We start from the raw sequence: 27,383 nt of genomic DNA on the forward strand, positions 1-27,383 counted from the left end.
CGCGTTCGAAATTTGAATCAGTCTGCGCTAAGCTACAGACGGGAGAGGACGCGCGCTTATTTTTTAACAAAATAAAATATGTTTACGATTGATCAGTGTTTACCAACAGTGATTTTGTGACTGAGTTGATTGAATATGACATGATATACTAGTGCTTTTATTATTTGTGAATTTATATACTATGGCTCGGATTTTTTGTTTTCTTCTACTTGTGTGGCTGGTGTCTGCTGACCAGGAAGAGGTGGAAGGTGGCAAGTGCGAGAGGATCAAGCTGCCACTATGTCAGGATTTGGGATACAATTGGACTGCCATGCCCAACCTGATGGGGCACAAGGACCAGAAGGAGGCTGAGGAAGCGGTAAGAGATACTTTTCACTAACAACATCTTAATTGCAAGTTAGAAATCGTATCAAGAATAGTAATGAAAGTAATTAGAGTGTAATTGTAAGATATAAAGAGCACTCCAATACATTTTCTGAAGTAAAATGTAATAAATATGAAATAGCGGCGGCCGTTTTAAACTTTAATGATAAACATAAAGTTAAAGAGGCAATAATCGTAACGCAATTTCCTGCGAACTCTTCTTTGAAATCATTAAGTTTTACAATTGCCAATGGAACAAAAAGATAATTACGAGCGCGAAAGAAACATAGGTTGAAAGAATTAACGTTCTTGTCATACAAAGTAGAGGGTTGGGCCGTGTTTCAAGTTTTATGGTGCCCGGTATCATATGTTGGGGCCACCCCATTGTTATCTGTTGATTTACGATGGATAGCAGAATAACTTTTATGGTTTGTCAAACTGATATAGGACATGTAATGTGCTATGCTCCCGAGGGTTGCATTGTTGACTTTCACCATAACATTGTCTACCGTTTGAAGGGTGTCTTCCAAATTCGCCATTTTCACTCTTGTTTCACACGATACTTTAACTTTTTTATTCAAAGCCTCTTTAGATTCTCATTTGAAATTCTGTTTAGCAGTTGTTTACCATTTTTAAACCAGTCTTATCGCATTACCATCGCAGGCGGCTACCTCAATTGTTTCCTCTTTTGGAATTATGACATCGCACAAAAATCTCAAGTTGTAAAATTATAAATGGCCTTTGATAATCTAATTCTTGTCCCATATAAAGTCTTCGGCATTGTTTACGCGATAAATAATAAAGTGTGGGCGTCGAACGACAGACGTGAGCGATAAGGGGCAGCAAATAGCGGCCTCTTATCACGCGGCACATCAAAGGCTCGATCTTATATCGCCGGCGAGCTAGTCGCGCAAACCGGCTCCGTCCGCCGCGACCACACCACACCTGTTCATACTCCGCAAATGGGCATCGCAAAAAGTTCTGCGACCACAGAAAAATATTACTGAGCCTACATTACGATTTGAGAGTGCACTACATCCATCAATAATCCCGCTTTCAAGTTGTATTCGCGATATTACAAATTACCCAGGATTAATGCGGTTAGTATGGCCGCATTAAATCAATAAACACACTACCGGCACTTTCATGCGTACTATCGCTGATAGTTGATATCTTTACAACGGCATAACGCAAGAGCAACAATTTATTTTTATTTATATCCCTTATCGAATGGCTGCTATCTTTGCCTTAAGTGCCGATGTGTATCGGTTAATGCCACCTTATCGGCGGCATCGCTTTTAAACCCAATATATCTGATATCTTTTAGTTATATATGAAATTTGCTAAGCCGATAGTGTAAGACGATTGCTGATGTGGTGTCATCATCATTCAAACTACTCGCACTCCTGACCGCTCTATTCATACGTTGGAAGTATTTATATCTGTGTCTGCTTTCAAGTCGCCGCTTTTAAATTGTACGGTAATTAAGTGCTCTATTAGAATTATAATTGGCTCCGATTATCTCCGATTCAAAGTCGATCGTCTCGTATGAATAATCACGTCGGCCGCGATCCAAGTCGTTATCAGCCGAGCAATATTTAGGAGCCGCTCGCCCATTATCTTAATTAAAAATTCTTAAGACTTTAAAATAGTTCTGTTCTGTTCCAATTACTTCAGTTCGCTGTTTTCGTTTCATCATTTTGAGATGGTCACGTTTTTTAGTTTCTTATTCCATTTTCTCTTAAATTCCTCTTGCCGCGTTCACAATCTTGCTCAGAATCTCCCTCCCACGTGGTTGTTTATCTTTGACAAAACGATCTCAGTCTCGTTGTTCTTTAGTTCCACAATGACGAACTTGTTCCACATTAAAACTGTAACGTCTTTCCAGAATTCGGTGACTATAACATAACTTCATCTATATCGCGACTAGAATCTTGGACTGGTTGAAGTGGGCCGGCCCATTCACGAGGGAGCTCATCTGATGCCGGTCCGGCGCCGGCCGTTCACCTTTAGATTGGGCAATTAAAGTCACATTTCTGGACCAATGATTTGTTACGCGTACTATCTTGCCAACATAATTTTACAACACCATTTGTTGGAATATCTAAATCATTTCGATGGGCAGATAAAACATGCTCATCCAAATGGGTTCCGCAAACAATTTCGAGTTCATGTCGACAAATACAATTTCCTTTACATTTTTTGTGGTAACATATTCTAAATCCCGTGCAAACAGTCGTCCAAGGCCAACAAAGACCGGCTTTTAGCTGTGGAAGGTGGTAATGAGGCAATTTTCAGGCACCCACACCTTAACCTCTGGCTATTAACGAGTGAGTTAAACTAACAAACCGCTCGACTGTAAATACGAGCGTAACATGTAGAGTTTATGATGTACAGTTGCCATTAATCCCCCTAATTAAGAAGCAGGTTGAGGTTAACGCAAATTCGTCTAAAAACGTAAAACAGTTTGATAAACATTGTTAATTTTAGCCGCAAGTCTTTGAACGCAATTCCGGCAAGGTTACTCCAGTACAATCTTTTAAAAAACAAAAATCTTCATTTTCCTTTGAAACATATTCATAAACCTTTCTTTTATCGCACAATGCTACAAACGCAATAATATCTCATTCATAATAAAACAATAAACTGTTTAACAGTACGATAAATGAGTTGCGTTGATAACCTATTTCCCTAAATTTCGGCGCCTGTGTTGTGTTTAAAATGGCTGGTGTTGTTACGAGCTATCGGTCGGCTTCAGGTACAGATGTAGAGGTGTTATTGAGAAGTCCCCCGGTATATTCTTTGAACCGGCACCCTATCATTAGCGCAGGTATGCGAGTATAATGTACCATCATAAAAGGCCCGGTGTCTCACGGATGAAAGAAAGTTTTTGATGCTGTTAAATCCTCTTTCGTTATTGTTAAGCTCGTTATTTTTAACCAACGCTTCTTTGGGAACTGTTTTAAATATCTTATCTGTTTCGTTATTATATTTTAGCTGTAGTACTTGTATGTCAATGCTACAATTCATGTTTTATTTCTATCTATTGCTATATCTGTCACATAAACGTCTTTCAACAAAGCATTAGTGAGTTATAGTTAATTAATTCTCGCAAAAACTCGATAGACTTTATGTCGGTAATGTTATTTAGTGAGCGCGGTTCAATCTTAATTTATATATATCTGATGGAGCTCGGAATCATATTTATTGCTGCGTCGGACCTGTTTTTGAATAACTTAGCACTTTTTATAGTAAAAAGGCATCACTTTGTGCGGCCGCCTACCTGAGGTAATTAGGGGCGGCAATTTGTGAGTTCTCCGGTTCGTTTTTGCCGTTTTAAGTGCGCCAGCGCCGCGGGCCGGCTTCGGCAGCGGCCATTCTCAGCCTTGGAGTCTATGCCGTAGAACACAACTATAATTAGGTACACTCTAAGTGTGATGCAAAAACTTACAATTTATGATGGATGGCTGCTGCGTTTTCAATGGAAATAAAAAGTGTTAAACACTGCTGTTAGGTAATTGTTCGACTGGTTTTCTGAATAATTATGTCATTTGTTTAGTTGGTGCATTTATTTTGAAAGCCCGCTACAGGCTACGTAAAGAGTTCGTTTGAAACCCAACATATTAATAGAAATATTATAGAGGAAAGAGAAACTTGTTCACATTCTCTAATACAAGATCGTCTAGCATCAAAATAGTTGAAGCAATCTCTATAACTGGCAAATTCGTCACGCAAACCAAATTCCAATCAAAGGGCGGCGGTTTCTCATGTACCGACACACCAAAGTACCGACAATTGGACGGTTTTAATTGTGGTTTAATTACACCGTTAACAATCACAAATTACTTGTAATAAAGTCGTAGTTAAGTGCGCCGCGGGGCGGGCGCGGGGGCTGGCGGCGAGATCAGAGGCGCGCGATTACCGCACGGTGCGCGAGCGCATTCGTTTGGTTTTATTGCATCGCTCGGTGCGTCGACCCGATGCGATCGAGATGCGGCCGATTCGATTCTCTGTACCTACTCGATGCTATATCGATGTCTTCGATTTAATTGTTAATCTCTTTTTTGTTGTGTTATCTTTGTTAATTGATGAGGGTTACAGTTTTTTTGGTTTGTAAAAATAAAAGAGTTTAGCACTTAAGTTTAACTTAAACTTTGATAACGAAATGTTTCCCCAACATACCTTTAAAAAGGAGGTTCTCATCAATTCGAACGTTTGTATGTTTTTTCTACCTCTAGAAGCCAATACCAAAATAAAATTCTTTGTCTATGAATGACGTCACTACCGGTCACCATGTGTGCGAAACTTCAAAGAATTGATGGGGGTTCGATCCCAGAAGAGGCACAGTCATCCTCATCGTCCGAAGGGACGGGATGGGGAAGGGGAGGGATAGAGGAATGTTGCCCAATTAGATAGATTCCGAGAGCTATTCGACACGACCCGGCTCCACTCATTATTATATTGCCACGGATTATATGGATACTTTGAGTAGGAATTAGATAATGTATAACGGTCTGCTGTTTTGATATTTTATGTTAATGCGAGAGAAATTGCTGCAAAGAGTACATACAAACAATCAAAGCATTGGTATGTAATTTCAAAACGTATTCTTATTTAAATCTTATTATTCTTACTTTTATGTTAATGCGAGAAAACGTAGTGGAAAGAGGTGTAGGTAAGTGTTCATAAAGTTTGTATACATATATTAATCATGTACTTAATGAAGTATTATCTAATCATTTATTGCTTGATATTCATGTCCATACCTCTTGATAGTCTGTCTGTGTGTGGTCGACATGACAGCTAAAGATTATTACAATCGATTCATGTAATTCATTGAAGTATTAGTAAACGATCAAATAATTTCATGTCTTGTAACTACAATTAACTTTTCCGCAAAAGTATTAATCACATCATTTTACGCATTTTAAACGACAATAATTGCCACACAATTATCCACATTAATTGAAACGCCCACACGCTAACTAAACGCATCAATACGTTGTATATTCATACTCAATAGCATCTCGGTATCTTTGTAACGTTTAGTTAATGATCTACAGATACTGTCGACTGTGATTGATAAATTTTATCTGAGATGGCTCCGATTGTTATCAGATATAATATTCGTACTGTTAACAGTATTTTGATAATGTACTAAGTGAAATGTCGTAGCCATATTGTAGGTTGGCATCGTCATGAAAAGCTCGATAATTTCATGAATTGGTTGTGTAAACTTGTCACTATTCATATTTTTAATTCATTATTATCAAGCATTTCGTGATGAGATAGCGAATCTAAATATAATGTGGTTACAACAGATAGATACTTATGTTTAAGTAGGTTTTAGGAATTGCTAATATTAATTTACATTCAAAATCTTAGAAATAATTTATTGATTAAAATATAAAGAAATAATAAACGGTAGCAAAAACTTGTCTTCGACGGTAACAAAAAATTGTCTCTGATTCCTTATTATAGCTACTGTTTTAATTGGCATTTAAATGTTAAGTGTATTGTTCTCGTTTATCTTTTTTATAGACTTTTAAAACGATATTGACTCTTTTAAAATCAATAAATTGCGATTATGCTAATATTATTATGCGGTGCTTTTAATTCGACTATCAATTTGATGATTATCTTCCATAGTGACATTCTAAATCATAATTTAGCATCAGTTCGCCTACGTATTCAAATTCCAGACATTAAAATGAAAATATATTAATGCTTAAAGTTAATCGATTCGATGTATCGATACCTGCTATTGTCGACGTAAACGAATCGGATCACTAAACACGGGTCAGTGTACTCGGCTTACAATGTAATCGATTAAAACAGTTAAAAAGGTCGGCATTGGCGAGTATTTAATTCAACCCGTGCCTTTTAGAGGATGGTCGTCGGGACCGGCGCGCGCGCATAAATAACCATTAAAAACTGTTTATCTCTGCTCACGACAACGCCGGCTCGTTCTCTTGTCAATTACACTTCCAGCAAAGACGCATACGTTTACTGCCATACCAGTTGAATGGCTTAAACCTTTTTGTTTGGCGGCATCCGACTTTTACATGTGTTTAAAAATAAATTAAATACAACGAACACTAGAAATGCGGCGACACGTTCGCGAACTTTAATTTATTCGCTTTAGTTGTCAATTAATGGAGGACAGTGTCGGGAATTAACATTACAAGCCCTATCTTTAGTGATATAAGTCGAATGATAGAGAACTCATTAGTTAACCATTCTGTATGGACGTTCATTAAAGGTTAAAAAGTGATCAATAGAATTAGAGTTAAATTGAACGTAAAAGTAGAGATATAAAACAACTTCTCAGAACTGATAGGATTACAATAGGGTAGTTTCCTAAAAAATAATAATTAGTCCGTCTTGTAGATTGTCCAAAATTAAGCGATACGTATTTTTTCTTTTTTAAATTGGATCAGAACTTGTTAAGATATAGCGTGTTAAAGTTGAGTGTGACGTCACAAGTTGCTACAATTTTCAGCAGACTGTGACGTCAAAGGCCCCCACTCCTAATTTTTGAAGCGTATTATCTTTGTCATTTTATGTTTAATTAAAAAAAGAAAAAATACGTATCCAATATTTTTTGATTATCTAAAAAGCGGACTAAATATTATTTCATTATTTCGACCCTGGAAACTACCCTATTATAAAATTCTATCCAGCAATAATAGAAGTAAGTTTCCTAAACAATAAATTGTCTGTGGCGTCTGAATGCGATATGCCATTGACCGCTAGCTATGAAATAATGAGTGGAAAGCAATAGAAAGTCATTAGACCGCCCGTAATGGCCGCCCGTGATGGCGGCAAAACGCCACAAATACAGATTAATATCTCACTGCACGTATTTATAAGATCGTGAGATTTTTTATTATGACGATTGAAAATATCTGTGAATATTTCAAGTTTTTTACTCTTAAGCTTTAATGTTTCTGCATAAGAACTGCGCGATTATGCAAAAATCTTTTTTAATAAAGACGTTACCGATTTGTTAATGGCTTACCTGCTTAATGGCCTCTTTTTATTAAAATCTTCCGTCTTGTGGAATAAATAGGTAGCTACAATTTACCCTGTTTTTATCAACAGCTGGTGGGCTATAAATTATGTTTTGATAACAATAGACGCGGTAAGCCGAATCGCCTATATTTTATTGTGTTCCATTTCCTTATTACTCTAATTAATCGGCCATCACGACGTCCGTCAGATGAAGTAAAGCGTATAACTGTCAAATATATGACAGCTAGCTGCCATCTTGGAAAAATAAAACTTTTTTTATTACTTACACATTTTTTCGTACGTTTGCAAGTATTATTGGCGAAGGAATTTGGCAAGCTTTCCCAGACGTTGTTTGAAAACAAATAAAGGATGTCTGTGCGCATGTGTTGACATAGACGATTTTATTTGAGGTCGTAATGTAACTGTGCGGTATTTTTGCGCAAATGTTCGGTAAATATTGATGGTAATGTGTCATTGGTACCATTTTTCATTCGTATTTTCAGATACGAAAATATTCCTATCATTTTCAGTCCCTCCATTAAATTAAAAAGCCACAGAAGCACACTCTAGCTAAATTAAACATACAGACAGGAGCCCTCAAGAATTTTATTATAATAAACTAATTAAATACACCCAACGATAAGTTTCCCAAACACAAAAACAATTACACAGTACATTAAACTTGCTCAAAAGAGGCAAGAATTTAAGAAGTTTTATATCTCTGGAGCTTTGTACTGTCTGGCCTAATTAACGTTATCAAATGATAACTGCTGGCGCCATCCGGCGTACCATTCACTATACGACTTTTATCCGATAGCTGTTTAGTAAACTGTTTAGTACAGCTGTCGATTAGTCGCTGTTTGCGACTAATTACAGTCATCCGACACTTGGATGTGAGAATAAGCGTAATTATGCTCACTTGCGTTTTTATTGAGGATTTCTGTCGGAAAACGGATGGGGAAAGCTTAGATAGTAGTTATGTTTTTATGTTATGGCTCACATCAATACTTCAAATGTAGCTTCAAATGCAGAAAATGTGAACATAGAAAAATATCTTAATCTAAATCAAAAGGGAATTACATAAATTAAACCTTAGTAAATTAGATGGATACTAAAGTTACCCTTACTTTTGCGACTTGAAAGCGTTGGTCCAATTTAATGACTTTTCCTGTGATGCGTTTAATCGCACCAAACAATCGGATCATGCATGGCGAGCCTTACTCGTATAGATACGCTAATTATCTCCATGGGGCCATAAAAAGCTGGTATAAAATGCCGAGACATGTACAACTTAAGTGCTGATTATGTTCATTAAGTACCTATCTTTTATTGTGTAGTAAAAACTTGTAATTAAAGGTCAGATTTGTCAGAATTTGGTCAGACCCCAGAGTAATTTTGAAGCGAGGGAGGCTTTTCAGAGTCTAAAAATGAGTGTCATTCTCCTAAAAAACTATAGTAGTGGTTTTCTCTACTGAATATTAAGCCAGATTAAAACAAAATACACATATTTAAAGAAACCTTTAAATGCTTTAACTATATCTATCTAGCTGCAAAGATTTATCTCCACAACCATTAACATCGATCCCTAACACTATGCAATTCATCAAAAGAGTTTGTCTACGTCCGCCATAGACTATTATAGACGCGGAGATGTCATGGCGGAAAGCTTACATTCGTCTCTTGCAGAGCCGGATTGAGCAAGCGAAACGCAAAATATAGGCCTAAAAAATTGAAATAGGAAAGTAAAAAAATCGTTTTACCTTCAGGGTCTGTATATGGAGCCCCTAGGTGCGGGTCCCGGTGCAAATTGTTACTTACAGTTCTGATATCCATTAGCTTTGATAACTATTGATGCCAGCCATAACATAAAAAGCATGGCGTCTATCCAAGCTTACCCCATCATTTCTCGACAGAAATCCTCAATAAAAACGCAAATAAGAGTAATTACTGCCAATGTTGACAATTAGAGAGAGTATGAGAGGCAAATGGTTAACTTTGGAACCACATATTTTGACGGGAACTACAGGGGACTCCTTTAAAGTCATCGATATATATGTACTACGTACTAGATAGAACGTTCCGAACAAAAAGCTTACCACACTGAACTGCACTGCAGACTATGCAGTGCCCAAAATGGCAAATCAGAGCGATTTTGACACCTGCGTCAGATGGATGTCTATGAAACGACAATTATAAAATAGAAAATACATATCAAGGTATAAACTTACACATATAAACTATTCGAGAGTCAAGTTAGTAAAATTACACGCTGTTCATGCTATTACAACGCTTGTATATCATACTTTTCATTTATAATTCAATTTTACAAATATGCATTAATTTGTTCCCGCCCGCCATCTTAAATTATGGATTAAGAAAATCGTGCAGAAACAGATGTGCCATAAAACTGGCAGTAGGTAAAATATCAATGAAGACAGACTTCACTTTGTCATGTTATGTTCTTACTTTCAAGAAAAAATAATTAAATTCGCGAAAATTTGTGATAGGGCATCACAAATTTTCGCAAATCGCCCTCTTAAGAAAAAAAACATCGTAATTAAAATCTCTAAAAATAAGTTCCTGGTTTTAATATATTACATGATTTTGCATTCAATTAGATATAAATAAACTTTTTGATATATTACATGATTTTGAATTCACTTAGATATAAACTTTTTGAGTAATGAAAAATGTAGGCAAAATACGAGCGACACTTCAGCAATTAACATCAATGACGATGACTACATGTCACAATACGTCAACGAGATGTCAATAGACGACATAAGCGGGTAAATTATTTGTATGGATGTTCTTGTCTATCGCTAGAATATATGTCAATGTTTAAAGTTAACTTTTTAGTTTTTCTCTCACTTCATGTATAATTCGGTACTGTTTACTTCCTAGCATTGGCAACGGTTCGGCAAGTACTGAGGCGCGTTTACGAGGTGTGTAACGGCCTAGCGTTTACAAAGCGCAGTCGATGTTCTTACATTTATTTATAATGCGCATGTGAAAATATAGGGTTAAAAACATAGTGACTTAGGTTAAGTCAGGACTTAGGTTCGATTCTTGCCTAGTGCAAAGGGGGGTTTTGCAATGTCGTGTCTTTTTAAAAATGTTCCCGAAAAATGTAGCTCTAAGTAATCTTCGTTAAATTCGGACTTGATTGGTATCTGAATGACGTTCTGAGTAAATATTATGATGTGTGTGTAAAGCCACCCAACACATTAGTAGATATATGTTGTTGATCAAATGACAGGGTCAATAAATATTACGAGATGAGGGCAAACGTTCTTGTTTGACATACGAGAGTAAGGTCAGTAGTTTGGCAATCAAAGTCATAATAAATCTTCTTTCTACAAGTTGTAGGCGTCAAGGATCTAATATATTTTTCCCATTCTTAAATATTTCAGATTAAACAAAATATTTCATAGCTGGTGATCCAATCAAGGAAACACTTATTCTTCGAACATCTTGTGAAACCTACCGAAAATATCTTCAATAATAATAAAGACGTCAAACATTCAAGCTAGCACAATGAAAAATTCAGAAAAAACATAATCTTACTTGTTTATCGCGAAGACACAGTTTTACATAGAATTGAGCTATAAAAACCGTAATTCACACCACATAATCTTCGCATTTACATATATTCATACTTAAGATTTCAACACGATACCTAAACATTATTTTAAACCTAGGTACTTTATAAAAAAAAAACTGCGCATCGTACGTGACTTCTGGCTTTAAAAAAAAACTTTAAAAGTTTAAACTGTCACTTTGTATCGTTGTAGCCGACAATATAATCTGTGATCTGTCACAGAAATGTAATAAAAACTTGTGAAATATATGTCGTGTAATGGTTTTGTCGTGAAATCTACGAGCTCTTGAATCTAGACAAGAATTTAGGGTTGTCTCATTTTTTTGCAGAAATAAGTAAGTCATCCATGTACGCAAGCTTGTAAACTTCATAAAAAGGTTTCGGGTAAGAACGAGGATGACTGTAGAAGATGGGGCTTTTAATTTTTATATTGCTAAAAAGCATTTAAAAAGAATGTAAATTATGAGTCGACGGAAGATAAAGACAGTACGGGAGAAGCAAAAATTCTAGAACCCAAATAAAATTGGGCGGATGATTGACGATGACTTATCATTTATCATGAATTTCTTTAAGGTTGGATAGGCTTAGGTACTTAATATTTTTTCTCAATAGACAATCCTACACAAATGGGGTGTTGACAAACTAACTCTCGCTACGGTTAGACATGCTAAGTGCACACACACAAGCACACTACAGTCATACACGTATCTATTGCCGCTTTTAAAATATTTTAGCACAACGTAGGTAAATTGTGGTTTGAAAGCAAGGGCGGATCCACCGTTGTGGGCACGATGGGCATGCCCACAACCTTATTAGACTTGTGACCTCACACTTACGGTCTTTTGAAATCGATAGGCTGATCATAACACAAGGGAACAAAATAAGACTTTTTTTGTTGCATTTAATTTTATGACTGCTGTTTACTAATTCGAGGTCACCATATTTTTTTTCTAACAGCTTTAGTTTTTGAAGTACTTTTGTGTCCCAAAACTCAAAAAATTCGCGTCTTCTTCACTTTGCGGTGATTTGAGTCCAATGTTGAAAACGTTCGTTTATGTTAAAATTTAAAAGTAGAAGAGGATAGCACCCCCATAACGCCCTCTTTCAGCACTTTCTGGTTAAGAAGAAGCGGTGAAGAACAAACTTCCCAGCAACACAGCTGTCTATTACCATACAATTATTATTATTTACAATAGGCACTATTTTAAATTTTTTAGTTGTTTTGGTACTGTTTTGTTCCAAAACTCAAAAAAAATTCGCGCTCGCTACGCTCGCGGTTTTTTCCCTCAGAAGTTGCTTTTTTTACTTGTTTGGGTGATTTCGTGTTCCAAGATTCCAAAATTTTGCGCTCGCTACGCTCACAGCTTCTTAATTACACAGTTATCCTAACTAATATTATAAATGTGAAAGTAACTCTGTCTGTCTGTCTTTTCTTCACGCCTAAACTAATGGACTGATTTGTGTGAAATTTGGTACAGACATAGTCTGGAACTTGAGTAAGGACATAGGATAGCTTTTATTACAAAGAAATACAAAAATAAAAATAAAATTTATTCCGGACATATACCGCCATCTATTGGTCAAACCATAAATCTGCCGCAAGTCACTATTCCACGCGAACGAAGTCGCGGGCAAAAGCTAGTTTTTTTATAATTTCTTTAGGTAATTTGTGGCACAGAACTCAAAAATTTTGCGCTCGCTTCGCTCGCGCAACTTTATACGCTTATATTCTGCGTCTTTTGGTTTTATAACTTGGTACCTACAACAAAATCTAATTTTCCGGCTTGCTACGCTCGCGCAAAACAAATACTACTCACAATCTTTCCATACATAAGGGTGCTTTAGCAATGATTGCTCCCGGTATATTTTTTAAATCGGGTCCGACTTCCTCCTAAGTTTATTATCTTTCCTAATGCCAAAGTCCTGATGCTCAGAAAAAAGAAAATAGTTTAATTCAAAAGTTCATAAACGAGTTGCATGATTGTTAATGAGCATGTTCATGCTCCGACTGGTACTTAGCCGATTTTCTAGTAGCTGTGACCACAACCTTTTTTGAGGGCTGGATCCGCGCTTGTTTGAAAGTTGACAAATTCCGTTTGTACACAGTACTTATAGTATTTACTTAGTTCAAATGGAGCAAATATCGTGTGGGGAGCGGCGCCTTTGAAATGTCATAGTAAGTAAATAGTTTTAGACGTGAAAACTTTGTGCTTGGAGGGAAATTGTGTAAGCTTTGGATTTGTAGAAATAGGCATGGAAATACATATTTGGCGATAGTCGCTTGTTTTATTATTATTTGGTTGTAGACTGAAAGACGTGGCTGGAAAGAATTTTACTCGTAAAATGACATTACATAGAGGAGTATGGAAGAAGAAGGCTTGCTATGCCGACCTCAAATAAAAGTAAAAGTATTCAGGCTAAGACATACATAGCAAATAATGTAAAAACACTAAATATCAAATAATGTAAACTTAGAAACCTAAGCTATAGTTAACTTGTGTATATCAAAAGATAGCTACTCTACTAAGATAGGTTCTCCGAGAACCAGTTTCCTTCGGCGAATCGACACAACGTACGGCTTCAAATCAAATCGCCGTAAAAACTAAATGCGGCTTGATTGAACAATTATATCGAGTAGGAAATAATCGATTATTATGTATCGATTATATCTCGATCCATATCTTCTGTCGTTTTAGTGTGTGGTTATTGAGGTGTATTGAACTCGCTGTGGTGGTTTATGACACTATTCTCATCAACCACAAATAAAGAGGAACATAACATAAAGAGGTGTAGGTATATAATCTACAAGTAGAAAGAGCAAGGGGAGGGTATAAAAATGGTAAATATATTGACAATCAACAAGTTACTGGATTGTAAACTTGACTGTCCGCTTAAAGTTGACGACCATTTCTATCTTCCCTAAATCAAAGTTTGCCCGTTACCTTACCTATCTTTTTATTGTACAAAGATATCAAGTTTAGTAACAACATCCTAATAACAATATAAATATTTCATCAGCTTTCCAGAAAGTATGAAAAGAGTACCTTTGTCCACATCCTCCAATAAGATTAACTGGTTCGCTAGTACCTACAGCTTGCAGCTAGATCTAATAACATTCTAATGTCATATAAAAGTCTAAAACACAACCACCACGGCGACGGGGTCATCACACCACACAGTATTCCCTTAATATCTTCATGAATTAACACGCATCAGAGAGCAGCCGCAATCACGGTACGATTGTCTTCTCAGGAGAAGCTGCCACGACGAATCTGACCATCTTGACACAAAACTACACTTACGACAACCCATTTCCACCTTTAATACTTGAATAATAAGGTCCATACCAACTGCAAATGGATGTGATAGTCAGCAGTTTTATCATGAGCTGTGTTAAGGGAATTTGAGCTTTATGTCGTTGGGTTAAGGTTGTTGTAAGGTGTGTTGGAGCATGGTTAATGGATACCATCAGAGATAGTCACGACCGGTGTACGATTATTATGAATTAGCTTCGCTTCAGTGGGGAACACCGGCCGGTGCGCTGCGCTTGGGTTTTTGAAAACACGAGTAGGAATACTGGTATTGAAATACTATGGAACTCCTTGGAACTGCGTCGTTGTTAGAAAAAGACTTTGACTTTTATTATTATCAATTTAGTTACATAGGCGTTGGAGTTATGCCAATTATTACGATAGTTCTCAAAGTCATGTAGATTCCGCAATGTTTTATCAGTGAATTACAAAAACACTTCTCCATTTCTTTAAATCTTTCATTCATCTCTCATTACATATCATATAAAACAACCTGAGACAGCATCACCATTTACACCTATTATTATAACCACCAATAAAACGCCTATCTACCACTCTATAGTCTAAACCCGGGTGTCACTTACCACAGAGTTTAAACTTACTAGATCTATCTGTCGGCATTCCACTAATGTTACTTACTGAGTCCACCAGGTGGAGCGACTGTCGCCTCTCAGATTGTAAGACATTTTCTGTTATGTGACACTATCTGTCGATGTTATCTTTTATATAAAACATGGTCGTTAGGAGTGAGGTAGCTTGGGCTTGCTAATTGCGGGCTACACTTAATGTATGTGTACTTGTAGGTGTGTATATCTATAGTGTTTGAATTGCTGTCCCTTCCATCCAAGAGTTAGGTACTGAGGAATATTATAGAGCTTTCGATCCACCTATGAAGAGCTGCTATGTATGTTTAATGTTCATACAAACATTGAGAAGATTTTGAGAGGTGAAAAAGTAAGCATGAAAACTAACAAGAGCCAATCTTTATTAAAACTGTGTTTACAAAATACTTTTGTTATTGTAGTCTATCTACGAACTAGTCTAGAAAAACATTGTCATAGATTATAGAAATAGGTTCACCATTATCAAGTAGGTTTCTAAATTTTCTAGTTTTGTTTCTATGATAAAGAAAAATCAAATAAAGAAACAAAGTCACTAACTTTCAAAAACAAATCTGTCCTAGTAATTTTCTAAGTACTCAAAAAGTAGTAATAAATCATGTATTTCGAAATTATCTCTCGAGGCATTGACCTCTACATATATCAGAGACAAAACACTGATTAACCGAAAACAATAGTTTATCAACTTCTTGGCTTGATTAGTTGAAAAGCGAAACAATAAAAAGAACGCACGTCGCTCGTAAATCGGCGCGAGCGCACGCCTCCTTTGGTCGGCTGTACGATATAGAATCTAGCGCAGAAAATCCACTTTACATTGTGCACGAAAAAATATATTGGATACTATGTATTTTAAATTAGAAACCTTGCCACTAGTGTGACGTTTCATATGAGCCTGCAACGGCCCATTTAAAATAATAACATTTGACTTTAATTTTAGGTTTTACTCTTTATTTGTTTTGGAAAAAATATAAATCTAGCGGTGTTGAAATGATTCGAAATTTGAATGGCGCGGCGGTTCTTCCTTTTCTTTCTGATATATTGTAGCGGGGTAGGAGGGAAAGGGAAGGATATCCAAAACAGTAAGAAAAGATGCGCGTGCAAGTACTATGCTTATATGATATGAATCACTTATATTCAGTATGTTAACTGAATTGACAGGATATAATATTGTCTTGAACAATTTAAAATAACGCTCTCCTTATTTAATATCATGAATTATGAACGATTAAACACTGAGATTTAAGATTACAAATACAAACGTGTCCCCTCTGAATGAAATCGAGGGTAATTGCCAGTTTTACATTAAAAAATATGTAATTGCAACTTATCGCTTTTTGATAACCATCTTTCTCTAATCTACGGTTTTTAATTCCCATCACAAGTACAATTAAACGATAAAACTGATTTAATAATCAATAATTCGTAACGTAAGTAATTATCTTACGCCCATTCTTAGAATCATGACCTGTGTATAAACAAATTTTACATTTTGTTACGTCTTATCGTTTTTACTAGTAACTGGTGAAGGTTGAAACGTAAAACGTGTTGTATTTTGTAAATTATGTAATTCAAATTCAATATTTACCTCTCTTTAAATTTATTAATTACCTACACATACTTTTCTGTACTTTAGTAGGCACTTAAAGTAAACAATCCTGATATAACTCTGTATGTAAAAACGCACTTAAAAATAATATGCGACTAAAATGATTGCCAATTAATCAACTCAATCCTTGTTTTATGCAGTAGTTTATTTTTCGAATATGTATTTGTGTAAAAAGTCATTTTAAGATTGTTTACTTTTTTAAGTACCTAAACCAAGGGAGTATACGAAACTATACTGGTCACATTATATATGCATTATGTCCTTCTAAAGAGCAAATGCTTCTATTGAAAATCAAAACCCGGTAACAAACAGTGAAAAAAAAAGCAAGCAAAACTTAGCCTTCTGGCGCACCTATCACACGACACAGCCGTAAACCGCCAATTAATCCATGATGGGGTACAGTGGGCGCTTTCACATGATTCAATCCCATGGCTTTATGGCGTCTGCTTCGAATACATCAGCGGAGCCGGAAGCGGGCATGAAGTAACTCAGCTGTGGAAAGTGGAACACCGGGATCATAGAATAACATAGTTGTAAGTTTGTAACAGCGGAGATTGTGGTGTTGCACGGTGGGTAAAGCTTGTAGTTTTCCGTTCTGTTTAGTATGTTTTGATGTATGGAGGAAGATAGCTGTCCTGAGAATGTTTTATGATCATATAGGTAGTTGGTTTTGTCAGACCCGGAAGCAAGTAATATTACACATAGAGACTGGTGATACATTAAGTCGAAAGTACTTTAAATGAAATTATACTAAAATCTATAAGGACTCTTTAATAAAAGAAATAATTCTTACGAACGATTTAAATCTTCTTCTTATCGAGTGAGCTGCAGGTTTAATCACCTAGGAAGCTACGATTTAAAGAATTGTAATTTAGCAATTACGTACACATACCCGGTTTTGATAGTCATCAACACAGTCACAACACCTCGTGGGAAACTAATCAATAAACCAATCCGTTACTATCTCAAATCGGCGTGGAATCATCATTAATTGGCGTATTTTTTTACTAATTGAACTAAGAAAAAGTTTTAATTGCCACATAAATACTGATTAATTAACTATCTATATACTCAAGCTACCGGTCTAGAAAAACTGATATACTGTACTAAAGAAATCAATTAAAAGTGAATTAAATAAACCAATTAGGGGCATAAGCTGAGTTTGGAAGAATCCGGGTAACTGAACTAGTGGGATTGGTGGTTTGTCCATATACATGAAGTTAATGTATGCAAGAACGGTAATGGGCGTATAGGCTACGGGGAAGACTATGCATACCTTAGGAAAGAAGAAGGCTGAGATAGTTTTTCGCAGTCCCACAAGTGGTAGAGTAGCCCTTCCTAAGATGACAGAAAACTGTTGAAAACTATTTAAAAAATCGTCTATTAAGAGTCCACATAAATAAATGAAAATCACTATATTTCCCGCTACTTTTTATTTACTACACTAACTTACAGTACCCGTTACCTAAAACCTGTCAATAGCATAGATATAATTTTCAGTAGAGCCCAAATAATCTCCATAAAAACAAGGTATTTAAAACTTAAATTCAATCATTTACTAAGAACTACAATGTATTATCATATCCCACCAAACCATAGGTACATTGTGTATAAAGCGATTGATTACAAAAGGCGCAGTATTCGCGGTGCGCTCGCGCAATCAAAATAAACGTAGTTGTAGCGTTGTTTTTATGACGCCGCCTCACTCTGCGCCGCGTGTTTACGCGTCGGTAAACGCTTTGATGTTTAACTCGTAGGGGTGACACTCAAAACTGTATTTTTTTTTAAATATTTCGAAAAATTATGATACTATGTGTCTATAAAACCCAATTTCGACAAGTAACAGACTTGAACTGGACAGAAAGAAATGATTGAAATTGGTAAAATTAGAAGAGAAGCCAACTATCATACTTTGTTATTATCTTTACTAATTATTATAACCCTGATTTAACCATAAAATTAATTGTCGTTCTACATGACTTCAGCATATACTTGAAAACCCATAAAATCGCCATCACTATTCACTTAAAATAGGTATAATAAGTTACATCTTCTAAAAATAATATTTCATTCTACTACGTTTACTTGACAACCCTACGTAGGTTATCCACGCACAGCTAGATCAAAGGGCCGGCAAAGCTAATGAAGTGATAAATAGCAGCAGAACATCACCCTTTATAAATAGATAAACAACTGTTTTGGAGCACCCTGTGTCGGTAGCGTGCACTCCATCATTTTACATGGGCCCTTACAATTGTGGGGCTGATAACTATATGTACGTACCTACTGGGTGGTGAATGGATGTGTTCGACTGTGTGATAACTATTACACTAGTTTACAAAAAAATATTTTTTTTTTGTTCATGAAATGAAACCTATATTATTTAAGTAGGCTATGGACGGTTACTAAAAAAATATTTTTTTATTTTTCGTAGCACGTCACAATTCGGAGATATCGATGACTTTTTTTTATCTACCCGCAATTGTTTAAATGCGTTTATCGTTCTGTTTTGTTAACAACTGTGTGAATCAAAAGTCTCATTTTTATATAAAAATGACATCTAGAGTGTGTAAACTACATCCAGATCGATTTTGTTATGTTTGTGGGAAAATTGTTCAGTTAAATCGTGGTTTCCCTTTAACGAAACCATTGCAAGAAGCCTATTTACAATATTTTGGATTTCCGGTGTCAAATCAAGATAAAAATTGGGTTCCTCATGTGATTTGCACTAATTGCAGATTGGTCCTCAGCTCCTGGTATTCAGGTAAAAATAGATCACTGAAATTTGGTAAACCAATGATGAAAAATTTTACCAAAGCTTTGGATAAGTCCAAGCCTGCATTTCAATATCTCGGCTCTGTATTTACGAATCTTTCTGCGGCTAAATTAAAGGAAGATAAGAAGAAGATATTTGTGGGTCCTCAAATCAGGAGAATATTGGACGATACAAAATTCGAGGGCCTTTTAACCGATGTAGAAAAAGCAGCCTAGAACTCTTTCAAAAGTGTCGTTAAAAATTTTTTAGGCAATAAAAAAAGTGATAATTACAAAGAGATCGTTGAAAATTTATTGCATAATTATAAGCGTATGGGTGTAAATATGTCACTAAAAATTCATTTTTGCATTCCCACTTAGATTTTTTTCCAGAAAGTCTTGGTAGTGTGAGTGATGAACACGGTGAGCGATTTCACCAAGATTTAAAATTATTTGAGCAAAATTATCAAGGTTTTTGGGACGAAAACATGCTAGGGGACTATTGTTGGTCTGTTGTGAGAGATACAGATGAAAATATTTATAAAAAAGAGCAAAAATTACCCATTTTTAACTGTCTATCGTTTATTTAGATGTGTTTTTTGTAAAAATCTTCTTAATAAATATTTCAAAAACCTGACGTGCTGGATTTTTTTAAATATTTTTTCCGAGATGTAGATACCCAAAGTAATGTAACCGTATGTATTCCATTTCATGAACAAAAGTCATGTAAACTAGTGTTATCAATATTGTTTGTGTTGTTTTTGGTAGTTTTATCGTATTTAAGGCAGAATAGTGAATGACAGAATATGTTAAACATTATAGTAAATCAATCTTTGGTTAACGAAAACTACACAATTTTGTTAGGTAGTTAAAAATCCTGAGTAATTTTAAGGTTTTTTAAAAAGAACGCAGGAACTTTTCAGGTAGGTCTCAACAATCCACGCTCCACCTTTCTTTTGTTTTTGTTGCAAAGAAAAGTTCAAACAATGACACTGTTAGAAATACCATATTTTTTGTTTTTTACATAATTGGTAACAATCAATTGTTATCTAATTTCGTAATCACGAGAACGCGTCCTAATCGTCCGTTTGACAGCTGTCAAATCATTGTCAAAGATACTGCGTTATCAGCCGGTATTATATCATCGTTGTGTTGCCTAAACAGGATATTTAAATGTAAACAATTTACGTAAAGAATACTTTCAAGCCGATAATGTTGAAATTCCCAGCGCTCTGAGTTCCACTTATCAATTTGAAATTCTGTTGACAATTAGCGTCAAGTTGACATCTGTCATCGAATCAATGAAATCTAAACAATTTATACAGTTACCGGCACGGATGTCGGGCCCTGACCTTCACCTGCGCACAAGCGATTTACTGCCTTATTGCCTTATGCGTACGGGTGCGCAAAGCGATCCCCACTCTTCCGCCGAGAGCCCGACATCCGTGCCGGTAACTGTACTTAGCGAGAACAATAAGCGTTAGTTTTAAAATTGTTACTCAAAACAGAATTGTATACCTATCATGTAGCACCTGCAAATCGGTGTCCGATGATACACAATGTATTATGTATCTAGTCACCTTCCTTGGCTTATTAAAAAAAAAAATGCACCTAATCAAATGCTTCTAGGAAACCAACGTGATTTGATATTGATACTACAGCAAAGTATACGTAAACCGACCTATCTATACGTAACCTGCATACAGTAAATGGATCACCGTGTCCACCGTCTCTTTGATCGCTGCGAAGGCACGGCTGCGCGCGCGCCGCTTTGATCTATCGCATAGCTGTGTACGAACAAATAGTCCTAGATTATATTAATAGCGGGAAATACGAGGAAAAATGTGTTTATTCTGATATATTAATGTTAGCCTTTGAAGAAGTTGGTGTGATAGTTTATTTGGTATGTTTATTATATTTGCACTCAATTTAAAGTTTAGAGTAATAAGTGTGTATGTTAATCTTGGTTTCTAAGAGATGCGGCAAAAATCCTTTAATGTTATTTATTTATTTATTTAAAATGTTAAAGAATCCGTAATTCATAGATACATGGGTATCTATGAATTACGGATTCTTTAACATTTTTTAATGCATAAAGAACAGGTTATTTATTACAATTTAAATGTCTCAAATTAATTGTTTTAAGACATTAAACAGATAAAAATTAAGTACTTACCTATTCCCTTACCCACCCACCCTTACCCACTTCTGAACCTAGTAACAAATAAGCTCCCAGGATGTTAACATAATCTCAAAAGACAAAACTAGTCGAAAATTCCTGAAACTCAGTCTTCCTGCAACTGTATTACATTTTGAACTAAGTTCTGGCACGGGCCATCAAACTCGCTCTCTGCTCAACTGTCCCGTGAAAACATCAAAGCATGCGCAAGCGCACTCGGCTATTTTCGGAGCATGTCGGTAATTAATTTTTTGTCGAGCCCTGTCCTTTGTTGGTCGTGGACAAAATTCACGTTTAAAATATGTAATTGTATGGCTTGAAATGTATTTTTAATTCTCTGAGAGACATTTACGATGGAGCAAAAATAAATGCTCTGTTTTTTTGGTCTGTTTATGTACTTATCTTTTCTTCGCTTTTTGGTGTTTTTTATAGGAGATCAAAAGTGTTTTGTATGATCAAAATCTTGCTCCCTAAAACGACTCTAGCTTTCAAAATAACTACTCGTACGAAAACAAACTTTCATTGTTACAAAACTCTTAACTAAAACGGCTAAATGCTTCGTCCATTGTGAGACCCACTAAGTACACGTTTCATGACGTCATCAATCAATCCGCCGCCACTATCGAATGTTTACCCAAGCAAATAAATAATACGACTCCGAGAACTAAATAACTCAATGGATCAGCTAAAGTAAACAATCCTAGTAAAAAAAAACACGGGAAATTCAACCTTATTGTTGGCTGGTAAGGTTGAGATTAGAATGCGTGGTGTTGTTATAATAATCTTGGTATTTATATCAATGGAAACCGTTGTATGTGATCCAAAAACATCCAACTCCACTTATGTGGGCAAATGTTTGTTAAGGAGACGTTCACTTCAGATTATTCCATAAATCCTTCCAGTTTTTTTCCTTTACCCATCTCAGGCGCATACGCACGATAATAAAGTTAATAATTTATGCAGCTTAATGATCATACTGAGATAATGAGCACGCATTTGCAATATAAAGGTTGCGCTTTTAATTTGCAATCAGAAATGGACCAGTTTTATTTAAATAGCCGACAAAAATGCGACGCAAAAACTGAATTAATCCAACAATTTCATATTTAAAATTGTAATTAAAGTTTTTGCGGTTAAACCAGTACTTTATGGTTTTAAAATAAGTCTTACTTATGTACATATTTATGAAGTAAATAGTGTCCGGTCTATTTACGGTTCGAAAAGTTGTAAAGCAATCTCAGAATGTCCGACTATCCGTGACAAGAGTAAAACGTCGGAATAATAAAATATAGAAACGTTAGGTCAACATGGCCTTAACTAAAATATCTTAAGTGGTGCCGACTTAAACCTTTTCCGAACGCAAACAAGTATGTTTGCTCACAATTGTTAGCTTAAAGCGTACGTTTGTCCGAACAGAAAAAACTCTAAAATACACTCCATTTTGAGTGCAATCTACCGTTCTAATAGGATATGCGCAGGCGCAGGTAACGAATACTGTTTGGTGCTTTAAAATAATCCGTGACGGATTTCGTTGGAAAAAGTTCAAGTGTAGCAAAAAATGTTTTTTTACACATTTTATAGATACGTACGTACTTTGGTACTTATGAAAATACACATGTTTGCAGAGATTATTGGGATAAATGTCAGAGAACCTCGTGTGCAGTCGACCGAAAAGTGCAGTAGCAGCTATTGACCGATCGATGTTTTGAAAGAAGCAACATTCTATTGACAATCTGTTTCAAGAAATTCGTACCTTTTATAGCTTTTCGAGGTCTTTCTTGGCCTTACTACATACTTGAATGTCTTTCAGAAAACTTAAGATTATAACGTTATTCGAAATTGAATTGGTAAAACAATTTTTTCATAGACATTTTCCTCGCCACAACTGGAAAATAGTGTACCTAATACCTACATGAATTTCTTTGTTTACTTTAATTTCAGCTAAATAGCTCACGTAAATATTACACATTTAGTTCAAGGCTACCAGGATAACATACGTGTGAACAAATTAATAAGCGCCATGTATCATGTTAGCTCGGTATCAGGGATTATGTGAAGAGCGACCTTTGTCAGCACATTAGTTTCACATTTGTTGTAAATCAGCCTTTATCGAGTACACAATTATTGGCAGGTTTATCTTGTTTTATATGTTAGGCTTTGAATTGTCAGGGCTGTGGTAGACTGTATTTGAGTTCTATGCTTTCATGGGCTATGAAAATTTATTTCGAAATATGGACCTCTTTCTGTCAAGAACACTGTTAAGAAATTAAATTTTTGCTCTAAATATTTTTACAGTTTCTTGTGTGTCCTGTGGGGACTACTGCTCAGGCATCCTGTTAAAATATAGCCAAACCTACCTTCTTCCTTTCTTTACCTTCTTCGTAAATCTGTCTTACCAAACCTTTCAGCTTTATTATTTTAGTAAAAACGCTATTAAAGAAATAATGGTGAAAATAATCATCAGAATAGCTCGGGATCTTATTAAACTAAGACCTGTCGGCGTCACATAATATACCAAAGGATGGAATTCCGATTATCGATGCAGTCATTAATCGTTAGCCGGAATCGATATAAATTGCCACTCGATTCAATTGTAAGCGGCCTGTAATGACAAAGGCACTTTGCCGTCTTAGCTAAAAGGTTTTAGGAAAAGAGTTAACTTTTTAATAGGTTTCTTTAACATCTCTAAGCTATAAAACTTCAATGAAACTATCAGAATCATTTGAAATACAATGGTGAAAAAATAATGTAACTTCAAAAGATTGTATAATATTAAATCTTCTACCTGTGACGCTAATTATCATCTAATAACTACTCAAAAACGCAGACGACAAGGACATTCTCAATTTAAACCCCTAATCTTGGCAAAATTAAGCCAATTCCCCTAAAAATAACACATCAAAAAACCACCGACTTCCTGTACGAATCTTTATAATTTAACCTCATCATAGCACATTAAACTACAATCAGAGCCGACTTAACTAAAAAACTAAGGTTCAAATCTTCGAAACAAAATTAGTGTCGGAGGCCCGTGTAATCCGTTCCAAGGCCGGCTGTTTGTGAAATGGGTGTTTTTTTTTGCGCTGGCAACCCAGCGAGGCAATTATCTTACAACAATGCGACAGGTCTCCATTGAAAAAGTCTTTGGAGACGCAGCCGAGCGAATGAAATGATGGCCCCGAGAGAATTTTGGGAGCTTTCGTTTTAGACTTTTGATAACTTGATTTTTGTTTAGAAAGGTCTGATTATTAAAAGCTTTTAGACAAAAAGTATGGCTGTTACAAGAATCTATTTTATTAATGTGAAAGTTATAAATACAACTAGGACTTTACAAAGTCAGAGCCAAATTCATTTATGTATGTACAAATGCGGAAACCATTAAGGTACCTCTTAATAATTAAGAGCTTTAAAATTGAGGACTAAGCCTTAATGATATAGGCAACAAATACTCTCATTACCATATTACATTGTGTACTTAATATAACAGGAACTATGAAACTTGACCTGAGAGAAATATAAGTAGTTTCACTTTGTATCCGCTACGTGGAATTCAATAGATTGCCTAGCTAAGTAGACTAGCTAGTACCTAAGGGAGAAACGCCGCTCTATTATGTTACTTGAATCATAATTAATTTGACCTGTGCATCTCGTATTTAATTTTATGTAAATAATTTTTGCTTTGAATAAAAAATGCGGTGTTATCATTACGGTGAATGAGAGTTAGATCTGATAGATGTTATTTCTATAGTCAACCTAATCTTCGCCGTCAAACGAACCTTCCAAAGCAGTTTTCGGCCTTTTGATTTGATTGCGTGACATCCGTTCTGGTTCCAACAAAAACGAGTCTCTCCAACGACCTTGCCATTGTCTCCCAACCTGTCATTTGCTGCCTTTTTGCTCATCAACCCGTGCCTGCAGGCTTGGGAATACAGTCCTTTGTGAACGTTTTACTACCACTAAATAAAATTATACCTCAAGCTCTCGAGACATTTTATGGACAGACGTCTAATTACATTTTATTAAACTTGCATTCTATAGCAACGTTCATTTTGTTTCTTTAGGATTACTAAGAATTTTTTATTGAATGACTTCTAATTCGTATTTTTTAATTGTTTCAGATGGTGGCATTCACGGGTATTCTGTCGAGCGGGTGTTCAGTCCACGCGCGGTTCCTGCTGTGCTCAGCGTTCGCTCCGCTCTGCTCCGAGGAGGTGTCGGGCTCGGTGAGCGCCTGCAGAGCGCTCTGCGAGACCGTCGTCGACGACTGCAAGGACCAACTGAAGCAGATGCTGCCGACCATAGTGCTCGACTGCTCGGCCTTCCCGCTGCGAGCTGACCGGCGGCTGTGCATGCGGCCGCCCAATGCCAGCGAGTCCGAACCTGAGCCACCTCCAGCGTCCCGTTGGCCCTTCCACGACCATGATATAAGGGAGCATGGCTGTCCGCCAGCGCATACCAGAGCACCAACGGGCGAGTGCTGGCCCGCATGTGGCCAAAACGCCAGATACAGTCAGTCAGACAAGAGAAAAGCTGAGATTTGGATGAACACGCTAGCCTGGTTCTCCTTGCTGTCCACGTCATTTGCGCTGCTCACATTCTGCGCGGAGCCGTCGCGCTACAGATACCCGGAGCGACCCGTAGTGTGGATGGCAGCCTGTCACGCTATCGTCGCATTAGCGCACGTCACTCGAGGCTGGTTGGGCGCCAAGATAGTATCCTGCTCCGGGACTACGCTAGCCGTGGACGGCCTGGCCTCACCGACATGCGTCGCCTTCTTCTCTCTGACGTACTACTTCACGCTGGCTGCGGACGCGTGGTTCGCTAACGCGTGTGTCGCGTGGTACCTGACTGCGGCCAGTGAGTGGTCTACTGAAGCGTTGGAACGTGCTGCGGCGTACCTGCACGCTGTGTCGTGGGGCTGGGCGGGAGCATGGACAGCAGCCGCCCTGGCACTGAGAAGAGTGACAGCCGACGAGTTGACGGGAACGTGTGGAATATCTGATGCTGCAGCCGCGGCGTTGGTGGGGGTACCGAGAGGTGCTCTGCTCGTGACATCCGTGGCGCTAGCTATCGGGGCTTGTCCTGGCATCATGCGGGTGCGGCGCGCCTTAGACTCGCGTGGAGCGAAGAGAGTGGGCAGACTGGCGGCGCGCGCAGCGGCTGCTGGTCTACTATACTTTGTGCTGGCCGCGTTGGGTACTGGCGCGCGAGTTTTAGAAGCTCGGCTGCGCGAGAGCCGCAGCGGGCTGGCGCTGCTGGTGGCGCTGGACGCGGGGCGCGTGGAGGCGGGCGCGGGCGCGAGCGGGGTGTCGGCGTGCGTGGCGCTGGCGGGCGGCGCGGCGGCGGGCGCGTGGGCGTGGTCGCGCAAGTCGGGCGCGGTGTGGCGGCGCGCGGTGTGGCGCCCGCGCAAGGCCGCGTGCTGCGCGCCGCCGCTGCTGAGGACGCATCACCCCTACTACAAGCGCCCGCTGCACGTGTCCCGCGTCTGACGCGACCCTCACGATAATAGACTGTATTTAATGCGTATAGTGTGTAAAGTGCCTGATTATGCCTTCTGTGAAGGCGCTCTCGATAAGTTTTGTACAAATGTGTAAATAATATAAATTTTATTAATTATAATATACTGTTGTTTTTTATATCAAAACTTTGTTTTATTATGTTTCCTGAATATGGCATAATTCTGAAACTTTTAGTAAAAGGCAATCCTTATCTAAATGACTAGCTCTTCTGCATATTAATATAATATGCTCAGATTATTTCACCGTGTAGTTGAGAACAAGTCATCAACTTCAGTAAGCAGCGATGTAAGAACGGCAAGTAGAGCAGTGCGGTTTTCCCTGCTAAATTACTATTTGGAAATTTAATAGGCCAGTCTGAACCCCTAGATTCACATACACAACAACCAAGAAAACTTTGTTTCAATACTATAATTGTA

At 37.2% G+C, this 27,383-nt stretch overlaps 1 protein-coding gene across 1 annotated transcript; it reads left to right on the top strand.

Annotated features, from left to right (window-relative positions):
* Window positions 1-27,092, top strand: LOC110383311 (frizzled-10). Its single transcript, XM_049848266.2, has 2 exons — window positions 1-358; window positions 25,567-27,092. Exons 1-2 carry the CDS (start codon window positions 182-184, stop codon window positions 26,935-26,937), a joined length of 1,548 nt encoding a protein of 515 aa, XP_049704223.2. The 5' UTR covers window positions 1-181; the 3' UTR covers window positions 26,938-27,092.
* The last annotated feature ends 291 nt before the right edge of the window (window positions 27,093-27,383 follow it).

The sequence above is a fragment of the Helicoverpa armigera genome, chromosome 18 (genome assembly GCF_030705265.1).
Source record: "Helicoverpa armigera isolate CAAS_96S chromosome 18, ASM3070526v1, whole genome shotgun sequence".
In the NCBI taxonomy this organism is placed as follows: domain Eukaryota; kingdom Metazoa; phylum Arthropoda; class Insecta; order Lepidoptera; family Noctuidae; genus Helicoverpa; species Helicoverpa armigera.

Bases quoted from the DNA above. Each gene is read 5' to 3' on its own strand.
- LOC110383311 (XM_049848266.2), top strand. From the start codon at position 182: ATGGCTCGGATTTTTTGTTTTCTTCTACTTGTGTGGCTGGTGTCTGCT. The intron at 359-25,566 runs GTAAGAGATACT...TAATTGTTTCAG, and splicing joins AGAAGGAGGCTGAGGAAGCG to ATGGTGGCATTCACGGGTAT.